The following is a 23,172-nucleotide window of genomic DNA, read 5'->3' on the forward strand; positions in this document are numbered from 1 at the left end:
CTTCTGGCTTTTTGGTAGTTAATTGGAGATAAGAGTCTTAGGAACTTTCCTGCCTAGACTGGCTTTGAAGCAGACCTCAGCCTCCTGAGTGGCTGGGATTATAAACACAAGCCACTGGTGCCCAGCTTATAAAGAAAGTTAAGAGAAAAGGTTTTTTCCACCAGAAATATGAACAGGAAGTACTCTTCTGAGAGACTGCCAAGCTGAGGAAGGAACAGTGAAGAACAAACTTTGAGTAGATGAAATGATCCTAAAGCAAGATACACAGCCCTCATCTCTCTCTTCCCAGGCCATGGACACGGCTCGGGTTGCAGTTGTGGGAGCAGGAGTGATAGGGCTTTCTACTGCTCAGTGTATTTCTCAGCTGGTCCCTCGATGCTCTGTCACTGTCGTCGCAGACAAGTTTACTCCTCACACCACCAGTGATGTGGCAGCCGGAATACTTATTCCTCATGCATATCCAGGTGAGGGTGGGGCTTCAGCTCTGGTAGATGTTAAGTTGAGCAAGGGTTGTCAGTGATCACTGCTAACCATCCGCGACTCCAAAGCTCTCCACTGATATTAGTAATGACCAGTAAAACCAGTTGATGGAGCTGAATTCTCCTCATGTAAGAAATAGCTTGGAAAGGGTTGGGAATGTGGCCCAGTGCTAGCGTGCTTGCCTGGCATGCATGAAGCCCTGGGTTTGATTCCTGGGTACCAAATACACAGAAAAATCCAGAAGTGGTGTTGTGGCTCAAGTGGTAGCGTGCTAGCCTTGAGCAAAAGCAGCTCAGAGACAGTACCCAGGCCCAGAGTTTAAACTCCAGGACCACCACTGCCAACAACAAAAAGAAATAGCATGGGTTGTTGGGGTGTTGTGAAGGAATAAGGACACTAACTCCAAAGGAGCTGGTCAAGGCAAAGCTTACTTCTGGCAAGCAGGCACAGAGCAGGCAGGCTTCTCCCTATTTATCCCTAACTTGGGCATCCCTGCCTCTCTACTCTCGTTTGAGCTCAGGTTCACAATCTGGTAGAGACTGGCTAGTTGGAATAAAGTAAGATGTATTTACATAAGGTGACTTTAAAACAAGATTAATAGTGTGCAAGCAATCTCAAAATATACCTACATCCTCTGCTATTTCTTCACCAATCTGAGTTGAATCTTCAGTCCATCTTGAAAAGAAATTAGCAAATCATGTAAGGCAAAAAATAGCAATGCATGGCTAAACCTTAAATTGCAAAAGATCCTTCCTTATCCCAAAGGCTGTTTACTTCAACAAAAGTCAAATCACCAGGCAAAACAAGACCTTTGAGGCAATAGGTTTTGATAGAAACGACAGTTTTTCTCATACTAATTTTAAGCATGCGCACACACACACACATGAGGTAAATATGTTCTTGTAGTTCTTTTGGGGCAGGCCATGTTTTCGGGGAAGAGGTTACAGGTTCCTGCCTAGGGTGGTCAAAAGTGTGTGTGCTTGATCTTTGTATCCGGGTTGTACATGCTTCCTGACCTCTCTTGTTTTCAGCCTGGTATTCCTGCCTTTACTTGTGCTTGATGTTTCCCAGCCTAGACTTCCTTCATTGAGTGGAGTTGACTCTTTTTTTTTTTTTTTTTTGGCCAGGATGGAGAAGGCTGTGGTCTTGGCACTGCAGTCTGGAAACATGGCTGTGTCAGCATGGGATGGGAGTACAAGCCTGGCATCAGCAGGAACAAGCCTGCCTAAAGTCTTGTGCATTTTCCAGATGCTACTTCACATTGGCTCTCCTTATTTTTTTGAAAGGACTCTATTATTTATTTATTTATTTATTGCCAGTCCTGGGCTTGAGCTTAGGGTCTGAGCACTGTCCTTGGATTTTCTCAAGGCTAGAGCTCTACCACTTGAGCCTCAGCACCACGTCTGGCTTTTTTTTTTTTTTTTTTTTTTTTTTTTTTTTTAATGTATGGGTTACCGAGGAATCAAACCTGGGTCTTTGTGCATGCTAGGCAAGCACTCTACCACTAGGTCAAACTCCTGGCCCTGGCTATCCTTCTTGTGGCCAGAGTTCTGGTGTCCATTTCTCAGAGCCCCTTCTGCGTGGATCAGCCTGAGTGGGTGGTCTGAAGGTGGCCTGGGGTTATGGAATCATCTTCAAAAGGAGGCTCATCTGATCATCAACTCTTTAGCTAGATGACTGGAAGTTCTCCTAGGCCAGTGTCTGTCTTTCTCTCTTTGCTACTGTGAGATACAGCATGGCCTTTTCCTTGAGTTTTCCCCCCAGCTACAACTCAGACCATGTAGAAGCACACCTTCTGCATAGGAATGTATTTCAATGCTTTAATATGTGTGCAGCATGTAGAACAGTGCCCAGCACATAACCAATGCTGCATCAGACTTGCTGCTTTTCTTGCCACTCTCAGTGACAGGTTTGACCTTACTTAAACACAAATTAGGTCACCAGGACCACTCAGATGGAATCTGGCCTGTTCTTTTTCAGGATGACTTTCGCTACAAGTGAATTTCATGCAGTATTTTGCTCTTCAGCTTTGAGGTGTTAACGGGGAAACACATTTTCCTGTGGCCTCCCCACGATGTTGAGGATGGGGGATGGGGGGGGATAATGCAGTTGACATCTAATATAGTTCTCTCTGCAGCTGGTATTTATTTCCTGTCTTATTGCTAAGCCAGCTAACAATTTTGGAATACAGTGTTGAGTTTACAGAGGCATACATTTAATGATGAGCGTGTGGAGCAGAATCCTGCAGCATGACATGCCTTCGTCAACCTGGGGACTCTTATCTCCAAGCCTTCCCACCCGTTTGGCTATTCCCAAGACAGTCTTCCAAGGGAGGCACTCAGCATCCTTTTGCCTCTATTTCCTTGTGTCAGCTGTGGCCATCACTAGTAGCCCCTCAGACCACTGTGCCCCAGGCCCTGGGCCTGCCCTCTGGACCATTTCATAGAATCAGGTGGCCAAATGTTTCATCCACACTTGGGTTTGCCTGGATTGTGTCTTCTTTGGTCTTGCACTACACACTATTATTTTGGGGCCTCTTGTTTCCTCCCTAACAGGCCTGCTACCATCTCAGAAGCTTGGCCTTTTGTGCTTCGGTGTGATTGCCAAACTCAGCTGTCCTTGGATTATGATTCCATAACATCAGGAAATCTGGTCTGCAGGATTTGCCTCCACAATGCCGGCCTTGTTTCTTCATATCAGGAGCAGGGCCCCGGGGGCTTTCCATAGTCTTTCAGTTTGTTTTCTGTCCTGGTATCCCACAGGCACCCCACCCTCACCATTACTGAACCTATATCCAGCCCTCCAAAACGAGACCTTCAATTCTTTTTCCTTTTTCCTCCATTATGGGGCCAGCTGGATCCCTTAACTAGAAATCCACTTCTGGTCATGCTGGCTACAGATCCTTCAAGAACCTGGGGAATGTGTCTTGTGCCAAAATCTGCCTTCCAGCTGGCTCTGGAGTCAGGCCTTTCCTGGCCCATTCCACTGATCCATTACTGGACAAGCAGATTTGGACAACATATCACTCAAAACTCTGGTCTCTGAAGAGTGTTTTGCCTCTGTGGGGGTATTTTATCCAACTGTGCCTTCATGTCTCCTCATTCCCCCCTGGCTTCTAGAATGGAGTTTATTCTGTCCCACCTTTTTTCCCCCCCTCTAACCCAAGACACACCTGTTCCCGTGGTAAAGCGGTGGTTTAGAGAGACCTTCGATCACCTGTCTGCAATTTCCAGGTCAGCAGAAGCCATGGATGCTGGTGTTCATCTGGTGTCTGGGTAAGAGAAAGAATCCTCGTTACTTCAGTATTTAGAGCAACATGGACAGATATGAGGAGGCAACACGGAATACTTATATATCTTTTTAAACAGAGGTTGATTCCATTACCATTTGTTTCTTGGGCTGGTCCTCTCTAGGCTTAAACTCAGGGCCTGGATGCTATCTCTCAATTTTGTTTTTCCTCAAGGCTAATGTTCGACCACTTAAACCACAGCTCCATTTCCAGCTTCTTGGAGATGAATTGTGAGCTAAGAGTCGAACTGCAATCCTCAAATCTCAGCTGCCGGAAGAGCTAGTATTATACATGTGAGCCACCAGCACCCAATTTCATTCTATTGCTATAATCCTGTTGTTTAGAACAATAATTGTCACATAGTATATGTTCAATTAATAGTCATTGAAGTGAAATAAATCAAGCATATGTGCACTCATAATTATTTTGTCACATTAAATTCCTTAGCACTCTACTTTTAGAAATTCAATGAGGTAAGAAGACATTGCAGTGAGTATCATTTATACCTTCCCAGGGACTGCTTTGATTGAATTACTTAAAAATAGAAGTACTGGTATGGTAATGACCGTGTCAGTAGCTCTTAGATTTGTTCCTTGCTCTTTTAGAACAGCTATGGCCATGTTTACCCAGGGAAACTGTCCAGTATTTACAAATGCAAGTATATGTGTAGCACGATTGGTAGCTTCTTGTTAATCTCCAGTATCGTTCCAGCTCATCTGCTCAGCCATGCTGTGTCTGACCCAACAGGGGCTTCTCTGGGCAACTCCTGGCTACTCTCTAGCCTAAAGCTAAATTTGACCACATCAACCTAACTCAGTTTGCATCCACATTTTCTGCACACTTGTGCATTCTTCCAATTCAGCTATCTTGTTCAAAATGGAGACTAACCTTTGACCTTTTCATGTGTTTCTTACAACACATGTAGAACATTGTACAAATGAGGGGGGAAAACTCTTTCTTCTAAAATGCATTGTCATAAATGAAGAAAATAGAGGCAAAAGCTTTTAAGAAAAAGTGAAACCATTTGGTGGCATGTTTTATTTATGTTCATTAATTCAGCTCTCATGCTGGTGATTGAACCTAGAACCTCAGGAGCATGTTAAGCACTTACCCCACCTCAGAGATAAACCGGATGTGTTACAATTTAAATGTCTTTTTCTCCCAGTCACTCATGTTTGCAGTTTAACTATTGAGTTATCTGATCACAGGAGAATGGAAGAATAGATCTTTTTCTCTTTATGTTTGTAAGAAGTAAAGGTTCCTTTTTTAAAAAACCTGCAATAGAAATGTATTAGATATATTAGAAATGTTATGTTTTCCCAAAATTTCTGGAAGAATTTTCCACTTCCTGTGTTTAAGTTGGCAGATATTTCAGAGCATCCCCGAGGAGAAAGTGCCATTTTGGGCTGACGTGGTTCTGGGATTTCGAAAGATGACTGAGACTGAGTTGAAGAGATTTCCTCAACACGTGTTTGGTCAGGCCTTTACAACTCTCAAGTGTGAAACTTCTGCCTACCTCCCATGGCTGGAGAAAAGGTGAGTTGGAATGAACTCTTGAGGCTCCTGTTGCTTTGTCTGTCCTAATGTAAAGCCTGCATAACTCTTTATAAACATACTCTGGAGTCTCTGGGGCCCCGCTGTGGCTCCTTTGCGCTATACCTTACCAAATGGCCAGGGTTTTGCTAAACAATCTACATACAATGTTTGTGTGATGTGGCAAGCTGGCTTTCTGAGAGGGACGGAGGTACTGGAGATTGAACTCAGGGCCTCATATGTTTGTTTAGCTTTTTTTTTCTTTTTTAAAGTAGAGATGGATAGATAGATAGATAGATAGCTAGAATTGAGGAAGCTTGCTTTATTGATTGATTGATTGATTGATTGATTGCCAGTCCTGGGCTTGGACTCAGGGCCTGATCACTGTCCTTGGGTTCTTTTTCTCAAGGTTAGAGCTCTACCACTTGAGTCTCAGCACCACTTCTGGCTTTTTTCTATGTATGTGGTACTGAGGAATTGAACCCGAGTCTTCATGTATGCTAGGCAAGCATTCTACCACTAGGCCAAACTCCCGGCCTGCTTTTTTTCTTTTTTGATCAAGGCTGGTACTCTATCTCTTGAGCCACACCTCCACTTTTAGATTTTTGCTGGTTCGTTGGAGATAAGAGTTTCATGGACTTTTCTGCCCATGCTGGCTTTGAACTGGGATCCTCACATCTCAGCTTCCACAGTAGCTTCCCTGTCTATTTTCAGTGGCACCAGGATGCCTTCCTATCCTTTATCTCTATAGGAAAAACACACTAACTGAATCAGGACCTTGATTTCCTTGTCTGAAAAATGGTAATGGTTAGAGACTCTCCTCCTACCTATAAAATGATAAGATTAACTTTAGTTCTGTGGATGAGAAAAATCTTATGCTTATTAGAAATTCTTTTTTAGTTGTTCCCTCATTTGCAGTAGAAACTGGCTTTGTTTTTTTTCTTTTGTCATGAATAGGAACACTAACATGGAGGGTTTAACTGAGTTATGTAATTGCTTCCTTACTAAATTCAGCTCTCAATACCTTGAACTTGCGTTTTTGCTTGGCTCCCAGGAGTTCCTCTTTGTAATAAATTAGAATCCACATCAAGAGAATTTGCGGGGCTCCACTCAGGTCAAGGCAGGCCTTACAGGGTGGGGAGTCCTCAGGCAGGGCACGGTGGCAGCATGGGGGTGGGTGGGACACCTGCGGCTCTGCGTGTGGGCTGCAGCACAGGCCTGCCTCCTTCCTGTCCTTCTCACTCAGGCTCTGTTCTGGTGCCTCCCACGCTCTTGCACACAGTGTGCGTGTTCAGCCTTCCATGCTCTGACTCAAAAGTGAGCATTTTGCTCAGTGAGCCAAAGAGATGGCTTCAGCTCAGCATCTTCTGAAATGATACCAGTTCCCAGGAAAAAAGAGCTAATTTTCATTGCAAATTAGATCTTATTTATTTTTTTAATAGCACAAAGATAATCTCCTAGATGCCCAATGACATTGAGAACCCACAAGGAAAAATCCCTGAGACTTTAGTCAGCCACACAGGTCATAGTTTTTATTTTATTTATTATTTGTTGTGGGACTTGAACTCTGGGCCTGGATGCTGTCCCTGAGCTCTTCAGCTCAAGGCTACCGCCCTACCCTTTGAACCACAGTATCACTTCCAGTTTTCTGGTGATTAATTGGAGATAAGAGTGTTTCCTCCTCCTCCTCCTTCTTCTTCCACTTCCACTTCCTCTTCTTTTTGTCCCGGGGCTTGAACTCAGGCTATGGGGGCTGTCCCTGAGCTTTTGTGCTAAGGACTAGTGCTCTATTACTTTGAGCTACAGCTTTAGGTCTGGCTTTTTATAGCTAATTGGAGATAAGAGTCTCAAGAACTCCTGAGTATCTAGGATTATACTTATGAGCAACCAGTACCTGGCTAACACATCATTCTTTAGGTTGGAATCAAGGAATCATTTTTTTTTGTTTAATTCACAAGTTAACATACACAGTATACCCCAGGACTACTACATCTAATAGTCTTCATGTGAAGCATCTTGAAGAGCCAGTCCTGTCCTTGCCCTCCTTGATCCAGGGCTTGGAGCCCAGTTCTGGCTATGCCAAGCCTCTGTCATCTTCAATGTGGCTCCCAAACATCTGGTCTCCTCACCTCTCCTCTCCAATCTGTGCTCACACACTGGCTCAGAAACTTGCTCTGGTTTTCTTATTCCAATTACTTTTAGGATGCAGATCCTGCTGCTTCTCTGGCCAGCAGATCTTCCTGGGTTCAGAGGGGAGCTGGCTTTACACCTATGTGGGGAGATGTCCCCCTCCTGCCTCTGAAATCCATCTCCAAGGCTGCTATGCTGGGGGCTAGTGCCTCTTCAGGGCTGAGGGTTAGTGACCTAAGCCTCACCCTTTTAGGAGAGGCCTTAGGTGGTAGGTTTACACAGGAGGTGCATAGCCCAGAGGCCTACTTGGAAAACATTCCCCACATAAGGCACAATCTGCCTCCAAGATGTGTGAAGACGTCTCCTTTGGGCCAAGTTAGAAACCATTCAAAAAACATTTGTGTGCTGGTCCTGAGTCCTGAACTCAGGTGTGGGTGTTGTTTTTGAGGTTTTCAGTACTCAAGGCTAGTGCTCTACCACGTGCACTGGCCTTTTTGGTAGTTTATTGGAGACAAGTGTCTCACGAGCTTTCTTGCCCATGATGACTTCGAACTGCAGTCCTCCCATCTCAGCACAGTGAGTAGCTAGGATTATAGGCATGAGCCACCGGTGCCTGGTTGAAACTACTCAAATTTTATTAAGTCCCCAAATAATTAAGTCTTTACTTTCAGCAAGTAGGTTGCAGGCCTGTGGGTTGCAGGGCTGCGCGTGGCTCTCTGTGCCTTGGCTGGAGCTTGTTGCCGGCCGCATCCTCCTTCTCGCTCTGATTTTCCATTTGAACGCCCCATGTACCTGCTTCTTACTTCAGTCTCCACTGCCTCCTAGGGCTGCTGGGACAATATCTCCACAACAGAACCCTTGCTCCCCTGTTCAGTGCTCCCGTAATTCCTTTCCCACCAGGGCTTCAACTGGGCAGAGGATGAAAGGTGGAATACAGGAATTGACTGTGATTCTAAGACCACTGAGGGAAGCAGAGGTGGGAGGTAGTGTTCTATGTATGCATCTGTGTCTGTGCATGTACCTGCATGCATTTGTGTGTGTGTGTGTGTGTGTGTGTGTGTGTGTGTGTGTGTGTGTGTGTGTGTATGTATGAGAAAGTGTGAATGAAGCCTCAGCAGAGCCTGATCCTGCTCAGAGGCACAGCAGCTTAATTTCCTTCCTGAAGCGACCATAGAATTGGAGGAAGGGCCCCAAAGACCCCCTACCTCCTATGCACATGGTCAGGCAGATGCTTCAACAGAGGGTAGACTGCTAGGCTTAGCAAAAATGGGGGTACTCTGTTTTAGGATGTGATCAGTGGTCACTGGGCTGGCATTGCTTAGTGAGTAGTGCTCACCTCTTCTGTGGAGGTGGAGGCAGTGACTGCTTTTTCTACGATGTCTTGTTCAGTTATAGAAAGCCACAAAAGGAGAGTCACCAAGCTTTTTATTCTCCCAACTAATGTCACCCAAGCTTTCAGAATAGCTGCCTCGTGATTGTAAAAGCAATGTTTTAGGTACTTGGTCACCTAAGTTAGTATCCAGAGTCTAGAGACAGGTTTTGTTCTTTTCCCAGGTGCCATCTTGAGGCATCTGCCATGGGATATGGGATATATAAGAATGGCTGGGCATCACAGCACAGCCACATTGCAACGGCATAAAGATCACCAATTTCTACGCAGACTCAATAAGCTTTCACTTGGGACAAGGCCTGACAGGAACCTAGCATAGCCACACAACAGCCCATCTGCACCAATCGTCTGACTGGGCTCTACTGACAAGCTGGACTTTCATCTGTAGCTTCCAGCAGGGAACTATTAGAATAGAACAAAAAGACATTTGCATGTATTGAATTCTTACATAACAACTCCTCAGCCCCAGCCTGGCATTCTAATTTCTAGGTTACAGTGAAAGAAACAAGTTCAGTGAATTTAAGAAATTCAGCTGAAATCCCAGAGCTGATAAGTTCTCTTCCTTTCTTGAATGTGGAAAAGAATTCTGAGTTCTGCTTAGGATGGCCAGAGCATATAATGTTCACGATCTATTAAAAGAAAAAAGATGTAACCAAGATAATGTTCAAATAATGATCAGTTAAAACTTCTCTCAAAATCCAAATGTCATAATTAAATGTAACTGGTATTGATGCAGAGGGCAGGCATGTATTAATACAGTAGTCTAACAAGCCTCTAACTCCTTTTGTTTTTCTTGTAAAAAGTTTTTCTTGAGCAACTATACATCCTTTTTATAGCGAGCTTTGAAGTCAGCATCAGAATCTCTAGTTCTAGAGGAAGGATTAAAGCTTCCAAAGGTTGACTAGGAAAGCAAGTAAATACTAAACCCTATCTCAAAGTCTTTTCTTGGTGGTATTTTTTTAAAAATCGAATTTTATTTCTATTATTGAAGTGTACAGAGGGGTTGCTTTTTCATAAGTCAGGTAATGACCACATTTCTTTATTGTTTTTTTTATACAATGTCACCCTTCTTCTCACTTTCCTCCAGTTTCACTCTCCCATCCCTGCCCATGGTTAGAGAGTTCATTCTTCCACACGGTGGCCACTTTTTCAAAGATTAAAATCACATTGCTATTGGGCTCAAGTAGCAGCGTGGCAGCCTAGCAAGCAAGACCCTGAGTTCAAACCTCAGTAGTGCCTAAATAAATAGATACATTGTGATGTGTCGGTTAGAATCACATAAGATCCCAATTTAGTGGTTTTTCCTGTGCCAGTATTGGGGCACGGGGAGGGGGACTTTACAGTGTTATGTTGCCTTTAAAAATATTCATCCTGGGGCTGGGGGTTTAGCCTAGTGGTAGAGTGCTTGCCTAGCATGCACGAGGACTAGGGTTTGATTCCTCAGTACCACATGCATAGAAAAAACAAAGCCAGAAATAGTGCTGTGGCTCAAGTGGTAGAGCTCTAGCCTTCAGAAAGCCCAAGGACAGTGCCCAGGCCCTGAGTTCAAGGCCCAGGACTGGCAAAAAAAATAAATAAAAATATTCATCTCTTGGGAACAAAAACCAGGAGAAGGGGTATCAATGTATGAGAAGTTATGCACCTACTACCTGGCGAATGTAACTGTAACCTCTCTCTATATTACCCTGAAAATAAAAAATGAAAAATTAATCTTACTGTACATCGGACAAACACAATCAAAATTTCCAAATTGCTGTTTCACTGAGAGCTGTAAACTTGTGCTCATAACATACTGTATTAAAATAATTTTATCAGCAAGTGGTTTTACTATTTAAAAGAAAAAAAGAAAAACCTCTGGCTTTGTTTTCCTTTACAACCACTGTGAGTTTTATCATGGCTCTATTGGGTCTCTGTGATTCCATCCTGTGGAAGTTTGCCAGATTTCTTGTGTTCTTTGCCTCCCTTTCTATCTCCCTCCCTTCCTTCTCCCCTCTCTTTCTTTCTTTTTATTGTATTTTATTGTTGGGATAATGTATAGAGGGGTTACAATTATATTCATCAGGTAATGGGTACATTACTTCTTGAACCTTGATACCCCTTCTCATGTTTTTGTCCCCCTTTCCCTCCCCCCACTCCTCCCAATCATCTTGTTTTCCCCCATCCCTTCCTTATTTCAAATAAACAAACAAATGTATATACAATATACCAGGTAACAAGTTCCCTCTTTCTCTCTCTCCCCGGCCCCCTGCCTTGTTGCTGAGCTGAAGACTGAATTCAGGAACTTGTTCTTGCCAGGCAAACATTTTTCCACTGAGCCGAATCCTCAAGCCCTCATCTCAGTTGAATATTCCAATCCAGAAGTGAGGTTGAACAGAACATTAGAGGAAGGAGTGTTTTGTGTTTTTTTTGTTTATTTTTTTTTTTCCAGTCCTGGGCTAAAGCTCAGGCCCTGAGCACTGTCCTTGGACTTTCTCAAGACTAGCCCTCTACCACTTGAGCTATAGCACCACTTCCGGCTTTTTTCTATGTATGTGGTACTGAGGAATCAAACCTGGGTTTTTGTGCATGCTAGGCAAGCACTCTACCACTAGGCCAAACTCCTGGCCAACCCCTCCTTTTTTTTAAGGAATCTTCTTTTTTAATTAAAGAATTTATTAACATGGATTTTTATATCATATTTCAAATGTCATGTTTAACAAACAAGTATTCAAGAAGGGAATCTCTATATATAATCACTGGCACTTAGATTTTAGAACATAATTAAAATTAAGCTGAGGGTTTGTATGTCATAGGTAGATATTAATGTATGTAAAAAACATTATGTCTATGGAGTATATAGCCCATCATAGATTTTTATGTCTATGTAGGAGGATTTTTGCCAAGTTAAAACCAGTGGTCAAGGGCCAGGAACTTGGCCTAGTGGTTAAAGTGCTTGCCTAGCATGCACGAAGACCCGGGTTCCATTCCTTGGTACCACATATATAGAAAAAGCTGGAAGTGGTGCTGAGGCTCAAGTGGTAGAGTTCTAGCCTTGAGAAAGCCCAAGGACAGTGCTCAGGCCCTGAGCTTAAGCCCAGGACTGGCAAAAAAAAAAAAAAAAAAAAAAGAATCTCTTCAGCCGGGAGTTTGGCCTAGTGGTTAAAGTGCTTGCCTAGCATGCATGAAGACCCGGGTTCGATTCCTCGGTACCACATACATAGAAAAAAGCCAGAAGTGGTGCTGAGGCTCAAGTGGTAGAGCTCTAGCCTTGAGAAAGTCCAAGGACAGTGCTCAGGCCCTGAGCTCAAGCACAGGACTGGCAAAAAAAAAAAAAAAAAAAAAAAAAAACAGTGGTCAAATCCTACTCTCTACCATTTACCAGCTTCAAGCCATGCCTTAGTTATGTGTCTGAAGTTTCTGTTTGATCTTTCCTCCTGTGAAACCCTCATTTATCTGGCCTTGCAGGGGTGTACTTGAACCATTAGTATGACTACTTCTGCCCTCTCAAGGGCAGGAAGGTATTGAGCCATCTCCATATCTGGTATCAGCCCTTCTCCCTAAAATGCACTAGAATTATAGGCGTCAAAGAGAGATGATGTTAGTGCAGCGCCACTCTGTAGTTTGCAGGTTCTCAGACAGACAAACCGAGAGGTTGTGCATTAAGCTATAGAGGTGTGGGTTTAGAACTTTATCAGCCAGCTATCTACACCCACTTTCCTCCCTCCTAGCAGTGACTTGCTTCTAGACATTCAGTCTGCCTGGGTTGAACAGAATCCCCGAGTGTGTCTTATACTAAATCTTTTATATTCTACACTCAAACCATGAGTAAGATTATAGGATTATGAGAGATTAAGATGATAAGATTATTAGGGGCTATTTTTAATGGCTGGAGAGTTTCCATTCTGTGAGATGAGGAACATTCTGGAGTGAATCGTGGTATTGGATGTTCAGGACTATGAATGAGTTTAACACCATTGAAATACACACTTCAAAATGGTCAAATGTTAAGTTGTATGTTATGTTTATTTCCCCCTATAATTTAAAAATGATTACAAGATCTTGAATCTGATAGTTCAGCCTTGTAGTCTTAGCTACTCAGGAGTCTTAGATCTCAGACAGGTTTAAAGCCAGCCCCAGTAGAAAAGTCCATGAGACTCATCGCCAGTGAGCAAGAAAAAAAAATGTCTAAAGTGGTGCTGTTGCTTAAGTAGTAGCATTCCTGACTTGAGGGAAGCCCTAGGCTCAAGCCCCATTACTGAATAAGCCTTTTCCCCTGTTTATTGGTATACTTGGTCTGAAAAAATGAATTCTCAACAGTTGTCACTTACTCCATGAGCTGCAAATATTTTGTGTTCTTCTTACACACAACCATGCAGGCATAGAATGTGTGAGTGTATGTGTGTGTTTATGTATATAAACAATCCAGTTAAAGAGAACAAATGAATACAAAAGAACACTCAAGAGTTAACACTATCCAACAACATAACCACGATGATAAACCCAGTGTTAAATGAATGTACAAACAAGAAATACTTGGGCATTTAAAACAACTGGATTATCTTGATATTTATTTTTACATATAGAAGATCTACAAAACATAAAAGGTCAAGAAGTATCATTTCCTTTGGGGTTTTCAAAATAAGTATTCTTCTAGGATCAATTTTAGAACTCCTCAGTTTCCAAGGACTGAAAGCAGCGGATGGCTGGAATTTGGCCTTTTTTATTGGCCCCAGCAGTGCTCATGTATTTGTTGATTGCATCATTGCCTCATTTTTCTTTTGTACATCACTTCAGGAAGTGACTGAGCTACTAAGACTCATCCATGTTCTCTCCTCCCCAGGGTAAAGAGAAGTGGAGGCCTGCTACTCACCAGGCAAATTCAAGATTTGTGGGAGCTCCATCCATCCTTTGACATTGTGGTCAACTGTTCAGGCCTGGGAAGCCAACAACTTGTGGGTGACCCCACAGTAGTTCCAGTAAGGGGCCAAGTACTCCAAGTACAGGCTCCTTGGATGAAACATTTTGTTCGAGATGTGAGTGGGGTGACATATATTTACCCCGGGGTATCCCATGTCACCCTGGGTGGAACTAGGCAAAAAGAAGACTGGAATCTGTCCCCAGATGCAGACATTAGCAGAGATATTTTTTCACGATGCTGTGCTTTGGAGCCTTCCCTCCACAGGGCCTATGACATCAAGGAAAAGGTGGGCTTGAGGCCCTACAGGCCAGGCGTGCGGTTGCAGAAGGAAGTCCTATCCCGAGGGGGACAGAAGCTACCTGTGGTCCATAACTATGGCCACGGGAGTGGAGGCATCTCTGTGCATTGGGGCTCTGCTCTGGAAGCCACCAGGCTGGTGGGAGAGTGTGTCCAGGCCCTCAGGGCCTCAGCTTCTACATCAAAGCTGTAGATGATGTGAAATGATAGCACATAGTCCCAGAGACCACTGCTCAAAGCACAACTGAAAGTCCAGAACAGGTTCAAATAACTTTTGTACTGAGTGAAAGTTTAATTAGATACCTTCTGTTTTCAATATTAGGGAATGATACAAAATATATCAGAAGACTTAGAAATCTACCATTGATTTCATAGGGATATAGCTCCATTTTTGTTAAGACAAAAAACCCCCCAACAAATCACTTATTAAATAGGTAAGATGTCTTTTGGATCTGCTGGCTAAGGATCTGTGTTCATTTACATAAACTCAGGAAGCCATATAGATTTTGATGTTTTTTTACTCAAGAGGGACGATGTACAGGAAACATTTAAACCACTGACAATTGTAGAGTTGTGCATGACCTCCTTGAGTTATCATCAAAGTATTTAGTCCCTCTAAGTAAAAGTATGTGGTGATTCCATAATGCTTCCTATATGTAAATGAAGACAAAACATGGTGCCTGCTAGTACTGGTGGTAGACTCTTTTCCTCTCAGCCAGTAATGATTGTAGAAGATGAAGGTGGGGCTTCCTACAAATGTAGCATAAATTCTGGGGCTCTTCATCCATTAGTTTACTGTTGCTGTGACCAAATACCTATGAGAAACAAGGAGAAAGATTTCTTTTGGAACATGATTTCAGTCCCTGTTGGTGACAGGAGGTAGGGCATCCTTCAACAGACCTCTTCAGCTCATGGCAGCTGGGAAACAGGAGTAGCAGGAAGGGGCCAGAGTATGATATAATTTCTAGAAGTATGCCCCACTTGCAATGACCTGCTTCCTCCAATCAGGCCCCTATTTTTATAGTTCCACCTCCTCCTAATGCTGTATTCAACTCTTGAATTCATTAATGGATGAAACCATTTACCAGAGTCCTCATGATGTAATCAGGCACCCTTCTTCATATACCCCAGCGGGTTGCCTGACCAGTCTCCTAGGCCTTCATCAGCCTGACCAAGTTGATAAGATTAACCATCACAAAAGTAAAAAGAAAAGGTTAATCATCACAACCACCTAAGGTTTGTGTCTTTTACTGCCACAAAGAATTGAGAGTGGGTTTCTTGTACAGCTGAGTTTGCCTCAGCACTTTTGAAGACTGAATAGTGTAGCTGAAGAGTTCATTTGCTGATTGCATGGTCACTCAATCAGCTGCTCAATATAACCAAGAATTATTTTGCTGATGTTAAAAAATTATTAGGGAAGGGAACTAGGTTTCATGTGTTTGGGAATTACTAACTTAAATAAATATAACCTGGTTACCTGTATCACGTCTAATTAGAACCTTTACTATGTCCATATGTATTTTGACTCCTCAAGAAGTTTTCATTTCTTTTCTTCTTTTATTTTTGATTAAGTGATTGGGGAATGAGGTTCTATTCAGGTAGGTAAAGAAGTCTAAGGGGGAAAATAATCCTGGGGGAAGATGAATTTTGTTTGATGTTTGGAAATACTAATTTTGGGTTGGGAATATGGTTTAGTGGTAGAATGATTGCCTAACATGCATGAAGTTCTGGGTTTGATTCCTCAGAACCACATGAACAGAAAAAGCCAGATGGCCAGGAGTTTGGCCTAGTGGTAGAGTGCAGATCTAGCATGCATAAAGACCCGGGTTCCACTCCTTGGTACCACATACATAGAAAAAGCCAGAAGTGGTGCTGTGTCTCAATTGGTACAGCCTTGAGAAAGCCCAAGTACAGTGCCCAGGCCCTGACTGGAAAAACAAAACAAAATAAAACAGAAAAATCCAGAATTGGTACTGTGACTCAAGTGGTAGAGTGCTAGCCTTGAACAAAAGAAGCTCAGGGACAGGCCCTGAGTTCAAGCTCTAGGACTGGCCAAATAATAATATTTCTACTACTAATGATGAGAATATCCATGTTGAATATCCCGGGGAACCATAGCTTTATTTTAACTTGTGTTTGTTGAGCTTATGCACATGACTTTGTTCAAAGAGAGTATCCTGCTAGGGGCCCAGGGTAACTAGTGTAATCAGTATTTTCAGGTACAACATGCTCAAGTTAAATCAAGTGTGAGGACCGGGGGCTGTGTGCCGATGGCTCACACCTGTAATCTTACCTAACTCAGTTGGCTGAGATCTGGCTTTCACAGTTTGAAGTCAACCTGGGCAGAAAAGTCTGAGACTCCTATAACTAATTAGCCATCAAAAAGCCAGAAGGGGGAACTGTGGATCAAGGGCAGAGTGCTAGCCTTGAGTGAAAAGAGCTAAGGGAGAGCATCTGGCCCTGATTTCAAGCCCTAGTACCAGTGTGCACGTGTGAGCGGGCACACACACACACTCCCCAAGCGGTGTGGTGTCTTTTCTGTAGACTTCCACCAGGGGGAGACAGTGCATCAAACTCAAATGGAGACACTAGAAAATCTGAAGACAAGAAGAAATAAAGGGTGTGTGTGTTGTGTGTATGTCTGTGTCTGTGTGATTTTTGGAGAGTTATTACAGTCAACATTCAATTATTGATATTTTATTTGAAGTGAGAAATAAATGAGTTTTATATAGATTGGAAACACAATATACACCTCCCACACAGTATGTGAGAAATAATGTCATAATAAACTGGCTTCTTAAAAAGAAGAAATAAATAAAAGAAATAACAAATAAAATAAATAAATGAAGGATGCCACTTAGCATGGGTAGTATTTCCTCCAGTGCTGTAGCATGCTCTTTGCGGGGTTGGGGGGGGTGGTCACTAATTCTCACAGGCTAAACTTTGCCTAATTTGCTACTTCACTCTGCATTTTCTATTCCTAAACCTCAATATTATGAGATGGAAAGACTGGAGGTCTTCCTGGCTAAATGCCCTGATGTCATTCTCACTAATGGCTAAATATTTGTTCCCTGGGTCTCTCAATGGCTATTCATTTTGGTTGTTAGCTGCCAATCTGACTGTACCTTAAAATCATGTGGGAAAAAAAAATCTGATACCAGTCTTGGGTTAAATAAGAATTTGGGGATGGGGTGAGATGAACCTGCAGCATCAGTAATTGTTCAAAGACGTCTGCTGGGCTCTGACCCCTGCTTGGGAGCCAAGGGGTACTCTCCATCCCCTTCTCTGAGGGTTCCCTGCTGCCATTACCACCCTCCTTACCTTCCTCTCTCACTGCTTGTATCCCCAGAGAAAAGAGATGATGACTCACAGGGGTCTTCTTTAGCCCCCAGGAAAAGGAGACCTGTTCGAATTAACTGTCCCAAACTGGCTCTCTAGAAAAGCTGGATGACCTTGCTGGCTAGAGGTCAGTTGTCTGAAAGATGAGAGATAGAATACACAAATGGACAACAGCCAGACCAAATATGTCAATAGAGCTCTGATCCACAGGCTTCTGCTCAGGAAACCAATCCCCTTATCTACAATGGACAGCCTGGGAAGCCAGCCTGTTGTGTATCAGACTTGCAGCACGCCGATGGCTATCTCAACCCTGGAAGCTGAAGTGACTTCGCTAACAACAGGCACAAAATGGTCAAGAAATGATGACTAAGCAATAGCTTTGCTAATTTTTGTTCTCTCTTCTTATGTTAGACCAAGTAAAAAAAGCAAAATATGCAGCCCTAACCAGAGATGTAGGAAGCTTTACTTCTAAATAATCCACCTATATTTTTCCTATGCTAAAAGTTTCCAACTAGAGCATCTCTGAGCCTTTCCTCCTGTCTACTCATTTCTCTGCTTCCCTTTGAATATCTGCCAAATACAAATGAACATTCAACAGTAATCATTAAAGAAACAGTCTTTCACTTTTCCCATTAGCACTTTCCAGTGAAACAAAAACCAGTATAAAAACATAGAGGAAGGGATTTATTATTCGGGATAGGTTTTTAATTATGGAGGTTGAGAAGTTCTATAATCTGCTGTCTGCAAGATGGAGCGTTGGTGGTGTAGTTCCTACCTGAGTTTGAAGCCTGAGAACCTAAGTATGGCAGTCTAGCATGCTGACCATCGGAGAGCAGAAGATGGATGCCTCTGTTCAAGTAGACAGGAAATTCACCCTTCTTCACCTTTGCATCAGCTCCTTCCAAATTGCCTAATGACCAGTACCTTGATGAAGGCAGTTTACTGAACCCACTGTATGGATTCAGATGCTCATATCTTCTAGAGGTGTTTTCACAGACACACTCACAAATAATCCATGCTACCCACTATCTGGGCACATCACATTCCCCATTATAGCTTCTTTATTTCCGTAAAGATTTCCTGTGTATATAAGTTGAGATCTTTCTCAGGGACTCACCCTGTTGCCTGAGAATAAATTATTTTCTCCTGCCTCTTGTGTTCTCTTTCAGAACATCTTTCATTGTTGTTGTTTTATTCTGAATTCAACTGATTCCTGCCTTAAATCCCTGCTTTCAAGTGTATGGCCTTTGTGTCTGAGTGTGTGCCTGCGGTGCTGTGACCTAGGGGAGCGAGGCTGCTTTGAAGCACTGTCTTTGCCAGTGGGGTGCTTCTGCAAACAAGGGCTATGCACAAACTTTTGGGGTTTTATTTGCTGAAGAAGAAATAAAAATGCACAGAAAGGCCAGAGCCCTGTTGGATACAGTTGTATAGAAGACAAGCTTTTTGTTTTAAAAAAAATGATACGTATTCCTTTGATGGAATTGTATGCATTCAAATCAGTTGATGTTTGAGCCAATTTCCTCAATCAATTAACAGCTTTTAGGGAGATGGAAGGAAAAGATGGTGAGTCTGTGACTGCTGAAAATGTAGTTCTGGAAACCTGATCTGGACTCTCCTAACTTGTCAGGTATTTGAGGTGAATCTGGTAATATTGTTTTTTTGTTTTTGCCACTCCTGGGGCTTGAACTCAGGGCCTGGACATTGTCTTTGGGCTTCCCTCAAGGTTAACACTCTACCACTTTTGGCTTTTTCCTTATATGTGGTACTGAGGACTCGAACCCCAGCTTTCATGAATGCTAGGCAAGCACTCTACCACTAAGACCACGCTCCTGGTCCCGATTTTTTTTTCATGATTCTTTTTATATTTCTTATTGAAGGGGTGAAGGATGGAGATACATTTGAAACCTGTTACTTCAAGGTATCTTTCCTTCCGTGGAGGAAAGCCATTTGAGATGTGGAAAAAAAAAATCCCAGCAGTTTGCTCTCAGGCCTGGGGGCTTTATTATCCTAAGTGACTTTGCTGCTTATAAAGTATAACACTAAGTAGCCAAAGGGAGTGAGTTAACTGGATCCCTTAAAAATATAACCAATGTTTCTTCAATTATTAGCAGGACAATTGACTTCCATCTGTTCAGGGCACTGCTGATCTGGCCTGAAGCCATGTCCTCACAACTCCAAGTCCCCAGAGCCTGCTGCCCTTGAGTGATCATTGTTTCCCTCGCCTCTGTTGCGCAGTATCTCCCTATTCCCAGACTTTTCCCAACTACACAGACCAAGGTCATTTAGCAATGGAACTCAACTACTGGGGACACTGCCCCAAAGGCTGTGCCTGCTGTGCCCTTTCCTGGAAACCTTCTTGGACTTGGGGATTTCACTACAGAGGCAGTTTCCCCTCACTGCTTTGGCCAATGACAACTAGCATCTAGGTTTAAGTTTGGTTACCAGTAACAGAAACCCTCTAAATATCTGCTTAAATAAGAAAGACATATCCTTGTCTGTCATATGAAAGTCTCTGTCATAGTAAAGAATCCTGAATCTAGGCAGCCTAGACCTGCTGTGAGGACTCCATGCTCATTGGTGATTCAGGCGTCTGCCTTCTCATACACTGTTGTCTCAAGGGTATGGCCATTTTGTTCAAGGCTCAAGATAGCACTAGAAGCTCCAGCCATCAATCCCATCTTCACATTTGTTCAAAGAAATAGATTCCAGTAGATTTACATAACAGTTTTGCTTCTGTATGGAGTAGAATTTGAACTCAGGGTTGCATTGAGATTCAAGGAAGGAGGCAATGTGGTCTTTAGCTTTGGTGATAATGTAAAATCCCAGCTTTTAGTCAGTTGAAAGGACCAAACTATAGATTTGACATAAGCTGGTCAGATTAAGAATCTATACTGAAGAATTCTGCAGGGTTTTCTTGGTGGTGGCAGGCTCTGAGATATAGGCAGCTGACTGTCCAGCAACACAGGTTTGCCTGGAGGAAGCCAGGCAAGAGAAGAAGCAGAGGTGGAAGCTCACCATGGTGCAGTGAATACAGTCCAGGGAGGTTTCAGCAAGTCTTCAGATTGCCCTCGTTCTGAGCTCTGATTAGATAGTCAATTCTACGTTCTTTAGAAACTTAGTGTTGAAATATAATAATAATTATTATAATAAGTAGCATTCATGAAGTCCTGTGTTTGGTTCCTCAGTATCATGTAAACAGGAAAAAGCTGAAATGGCACTGTGGCTCAAGTAGTAGAGTGCTAGCTCAGAGACAGTGCTCAGGCCCTGAGTTTAAGTCCCAGGCTTCGCCAAAAATAACAACAACCCCCCCCCCCCAAGAAAGAAAGAAAGAAAGAAAGAAAGAAACAAACAAACAAAAAACCCCCAAACAAACGAGTCTCCAAGACTTGCCTGCCTCGATTGGTTTTGAACCACAATTCTCATATCTCAGCTTCATAAGAAGCTAGGATTACAGATGTGAGCTGTCAATGAGCAGCGATGAGACCTAGCGCTAATAAAATGCCCCCTACTCAAAAATAAGCCAGAAGTGGAGCTGTGGCTCAAGTGGTTGAGCACTAGCCTTGAGCAACAAATGCTTAGAGTTAGGGCCCAGACCTTGCTCAGTGTACACTATGTGGAAAATGGTTTATGTAACTTGGGATGGGAGGGGGAAACTGGGGTAAAGGAAGGGGTGACATTGTTCAAGAAACTGTACTCACTGCCTGACTTATGAAATGGTAGCCACTCTCTGCAACATACTAGTAGTAACAATAACATTTTTTTTCCTCTCTTCAATGGCAGGAAGGAATGATCTATAGAGAATTTCAGACTCCTGCACCAAAACTGGCTTTCCTATAATAATTTCAATTATGGGAATATTTAGCATGGTGTTAAATAAAATCTGTTGGATTCCATTGTTTCTGACAAAGCTCCCTCTCTGAACCTCAACAGATGACACTAAAAATCAAAATGGAGTCACCCAGGCTAAAGTTCCACATTACCAAGCAGAAGCTAAGCTGTTTGACCTCTGAGAAAGCAGGAGTGAAGCAGGAGTGGCTCAAGTCTTTAATCGGAGCTACTCAGGAGGCTGACATCTGAGGACTGTAGTTTGAAGCTAGTCCAGGCAGGAAAGGTCATGAAAATCTTATAGCCCAGATGCCACAAGAGAAGCTATGAGTTGATAGTAGCACACTATGTTGAATACAAAAGCTCATGACAGCACCCGGACCATGAGTTTAAAGCCCCAGTACACACACACACACACACACACATACACACACACACACACACACACACACACACACACACACACACACACACACACACACAGCAGGAGTAAGAGGCAACAATTTCCCAACCAAATAAGTGAGTCTTAACTGTCGTGGTATGAAGTTTGCTCTGCCTTAATCTTATAAAGCTGATGTTAGCCAATAATTTTCTGTCCTATCTTCAACTTCCAAACATCAAAATTGACTTTCTTCCATTTCTGCTTTTTTTTTTTTTTTTTTTGGTAAGTTGTGAGGTTTGAACTCTGGGCCTCTGGTTTTCTAGTGGTTAATTGGAGATAAGACTCACAGACTTCTTTTTTATTCTCTGGGGGTATGGGGCTTGAACTCTGGGCTTGGGCACCGTCCCTGGGCTCTTCAGCTCAAGACTACTGCCCTACCCCTGGAGCCACAGCCCCAGATCCCATTTTCTAGTGGTTAATTGGAGATAAGAGTCTCATGGTCTTTTATGCCAGGGCTGGCTTTGAACCATGATCCACAGATCTCAGCCTCCTGAGTAGGTAGGATTATAGGTGTGAGTCATCAGTGCATGGATACATTTCTGCTTTTTATCGGTCTATAAAAACCAAGCTCCTCTGCTCAGCCTATGGAAACCACTGACTCTATTTCATGGACCAATTTTATTCCATGTTGTCTGATTCCAGAACTGAAAACAGAAAGCTAATTAAGATAATTAGACAAAATTGTTGCAAATTTATCCTTTGATTGTAACTGAAGATAATAGAATCTCAGTGTAAATCCAGTATTTTGTGACACCTAGCTTTAAAATCTTACCACTTCTTTTCCTATCACCTAACAGATGCTTTATATAGCCTTATCTCTGCTGTGATTTTCTGTTCTTTTTTTTTTTTTTTGCCAGTCCTGGGCTAGAGCTCAGGGCCTGAGCACTGTCCTTGGACTTTCTCAAGGCTAGATCTCTACCACTTGAGCCTCAGCACTACTTCTGGCTTTTTTCTATGTATGTGGTACTGAGGAATCGAACTAGGGTCTTTGTGCATTCTAGGCAAGCACTCTACCACTAGGCCAAATTCCAGGCTCCTCTGCTGTGATTTTATCACTCATTGTTAGGCTGAGCTATTCGAAGTCCTTGCATTTCTGAGGTCATAGTGTTTCCACTTACTCCTCTAAATCGAGTGATGACGAATGGTGATGTCAGAATAGCAGACTTTGTTCTTTTACAGAATTCAGCTACTGTACAGCCAAAACTTACACTGTAAGTGTTATTCCTATATTTAATTTCTTGTATATGCAAAAATATTTTTTATCATCCTTTCTTTTCTCTTTGAACCTATTTAGTGAATTCTGTGCTTTCAGTCAAAACCCTTGTCTAGGCTGGGTGCCAGTGGCTTATGCATGTAATACTAGCTAGTCAGGAGCCAGAATGAGATCCAAGGATAGTGGTTCTAAGCCAGTCTGGACAGAAAAGGTTATAAGACTCTCATCTCTAATGAACTATCAAATGGCTGAAAGTAGAACTGTGACTCAAGGGGAAGAGTGCCAGGCTTGAGTAAAAAAAGAGAAAGCATAGTGCACAGGCCTTGAGTTCAAAGCT

The 23,172-nt window shown here is 42.8% G+C and overlaps 1 protein-coding gene across 1 annotated transcript; it reads left to right on the plus strand.

Annotated features, from left to right (window-relative positions):
* Positions 1-292: 292 nt before the first annotated feature.
* Ddo (D-aspartate oxidase) lies at positions 293-15,498 on the plus strand. The gene is made up of 4 exons (XM_090338290.1): positions 293-464; positions 3,647-3,755; positions 5,129-5,305; positions 13,642-15,498. The coding sequence occupies exons 1-4, from the start codon at positions 293-295 to the stop codon at positions 14,207-14,209; spliced, it is 1,026 nt and encodes a 341-aa protein (XP_090194416.1). The 3' UTR covers positions 14,210-15,498.
* The last annotated feature ends 7,674 nt before the right edge of the window (positions 15,499-23,172 follow it).

This window comes from Megascapheus bottae, chromosome 8, assembly GCF_031878675.1.
Source record: "Megascapheus bottae isolate mThoBot1 chromosome 8, mThoBot2.hap1, whole genome shotgun sequence".
Lineage (NCBI taxonomy): Eukaryota > Metazoa > Chordata > Mammalia > Rodentia > Geomyidae > Megascapheus > Megascapheus bottae.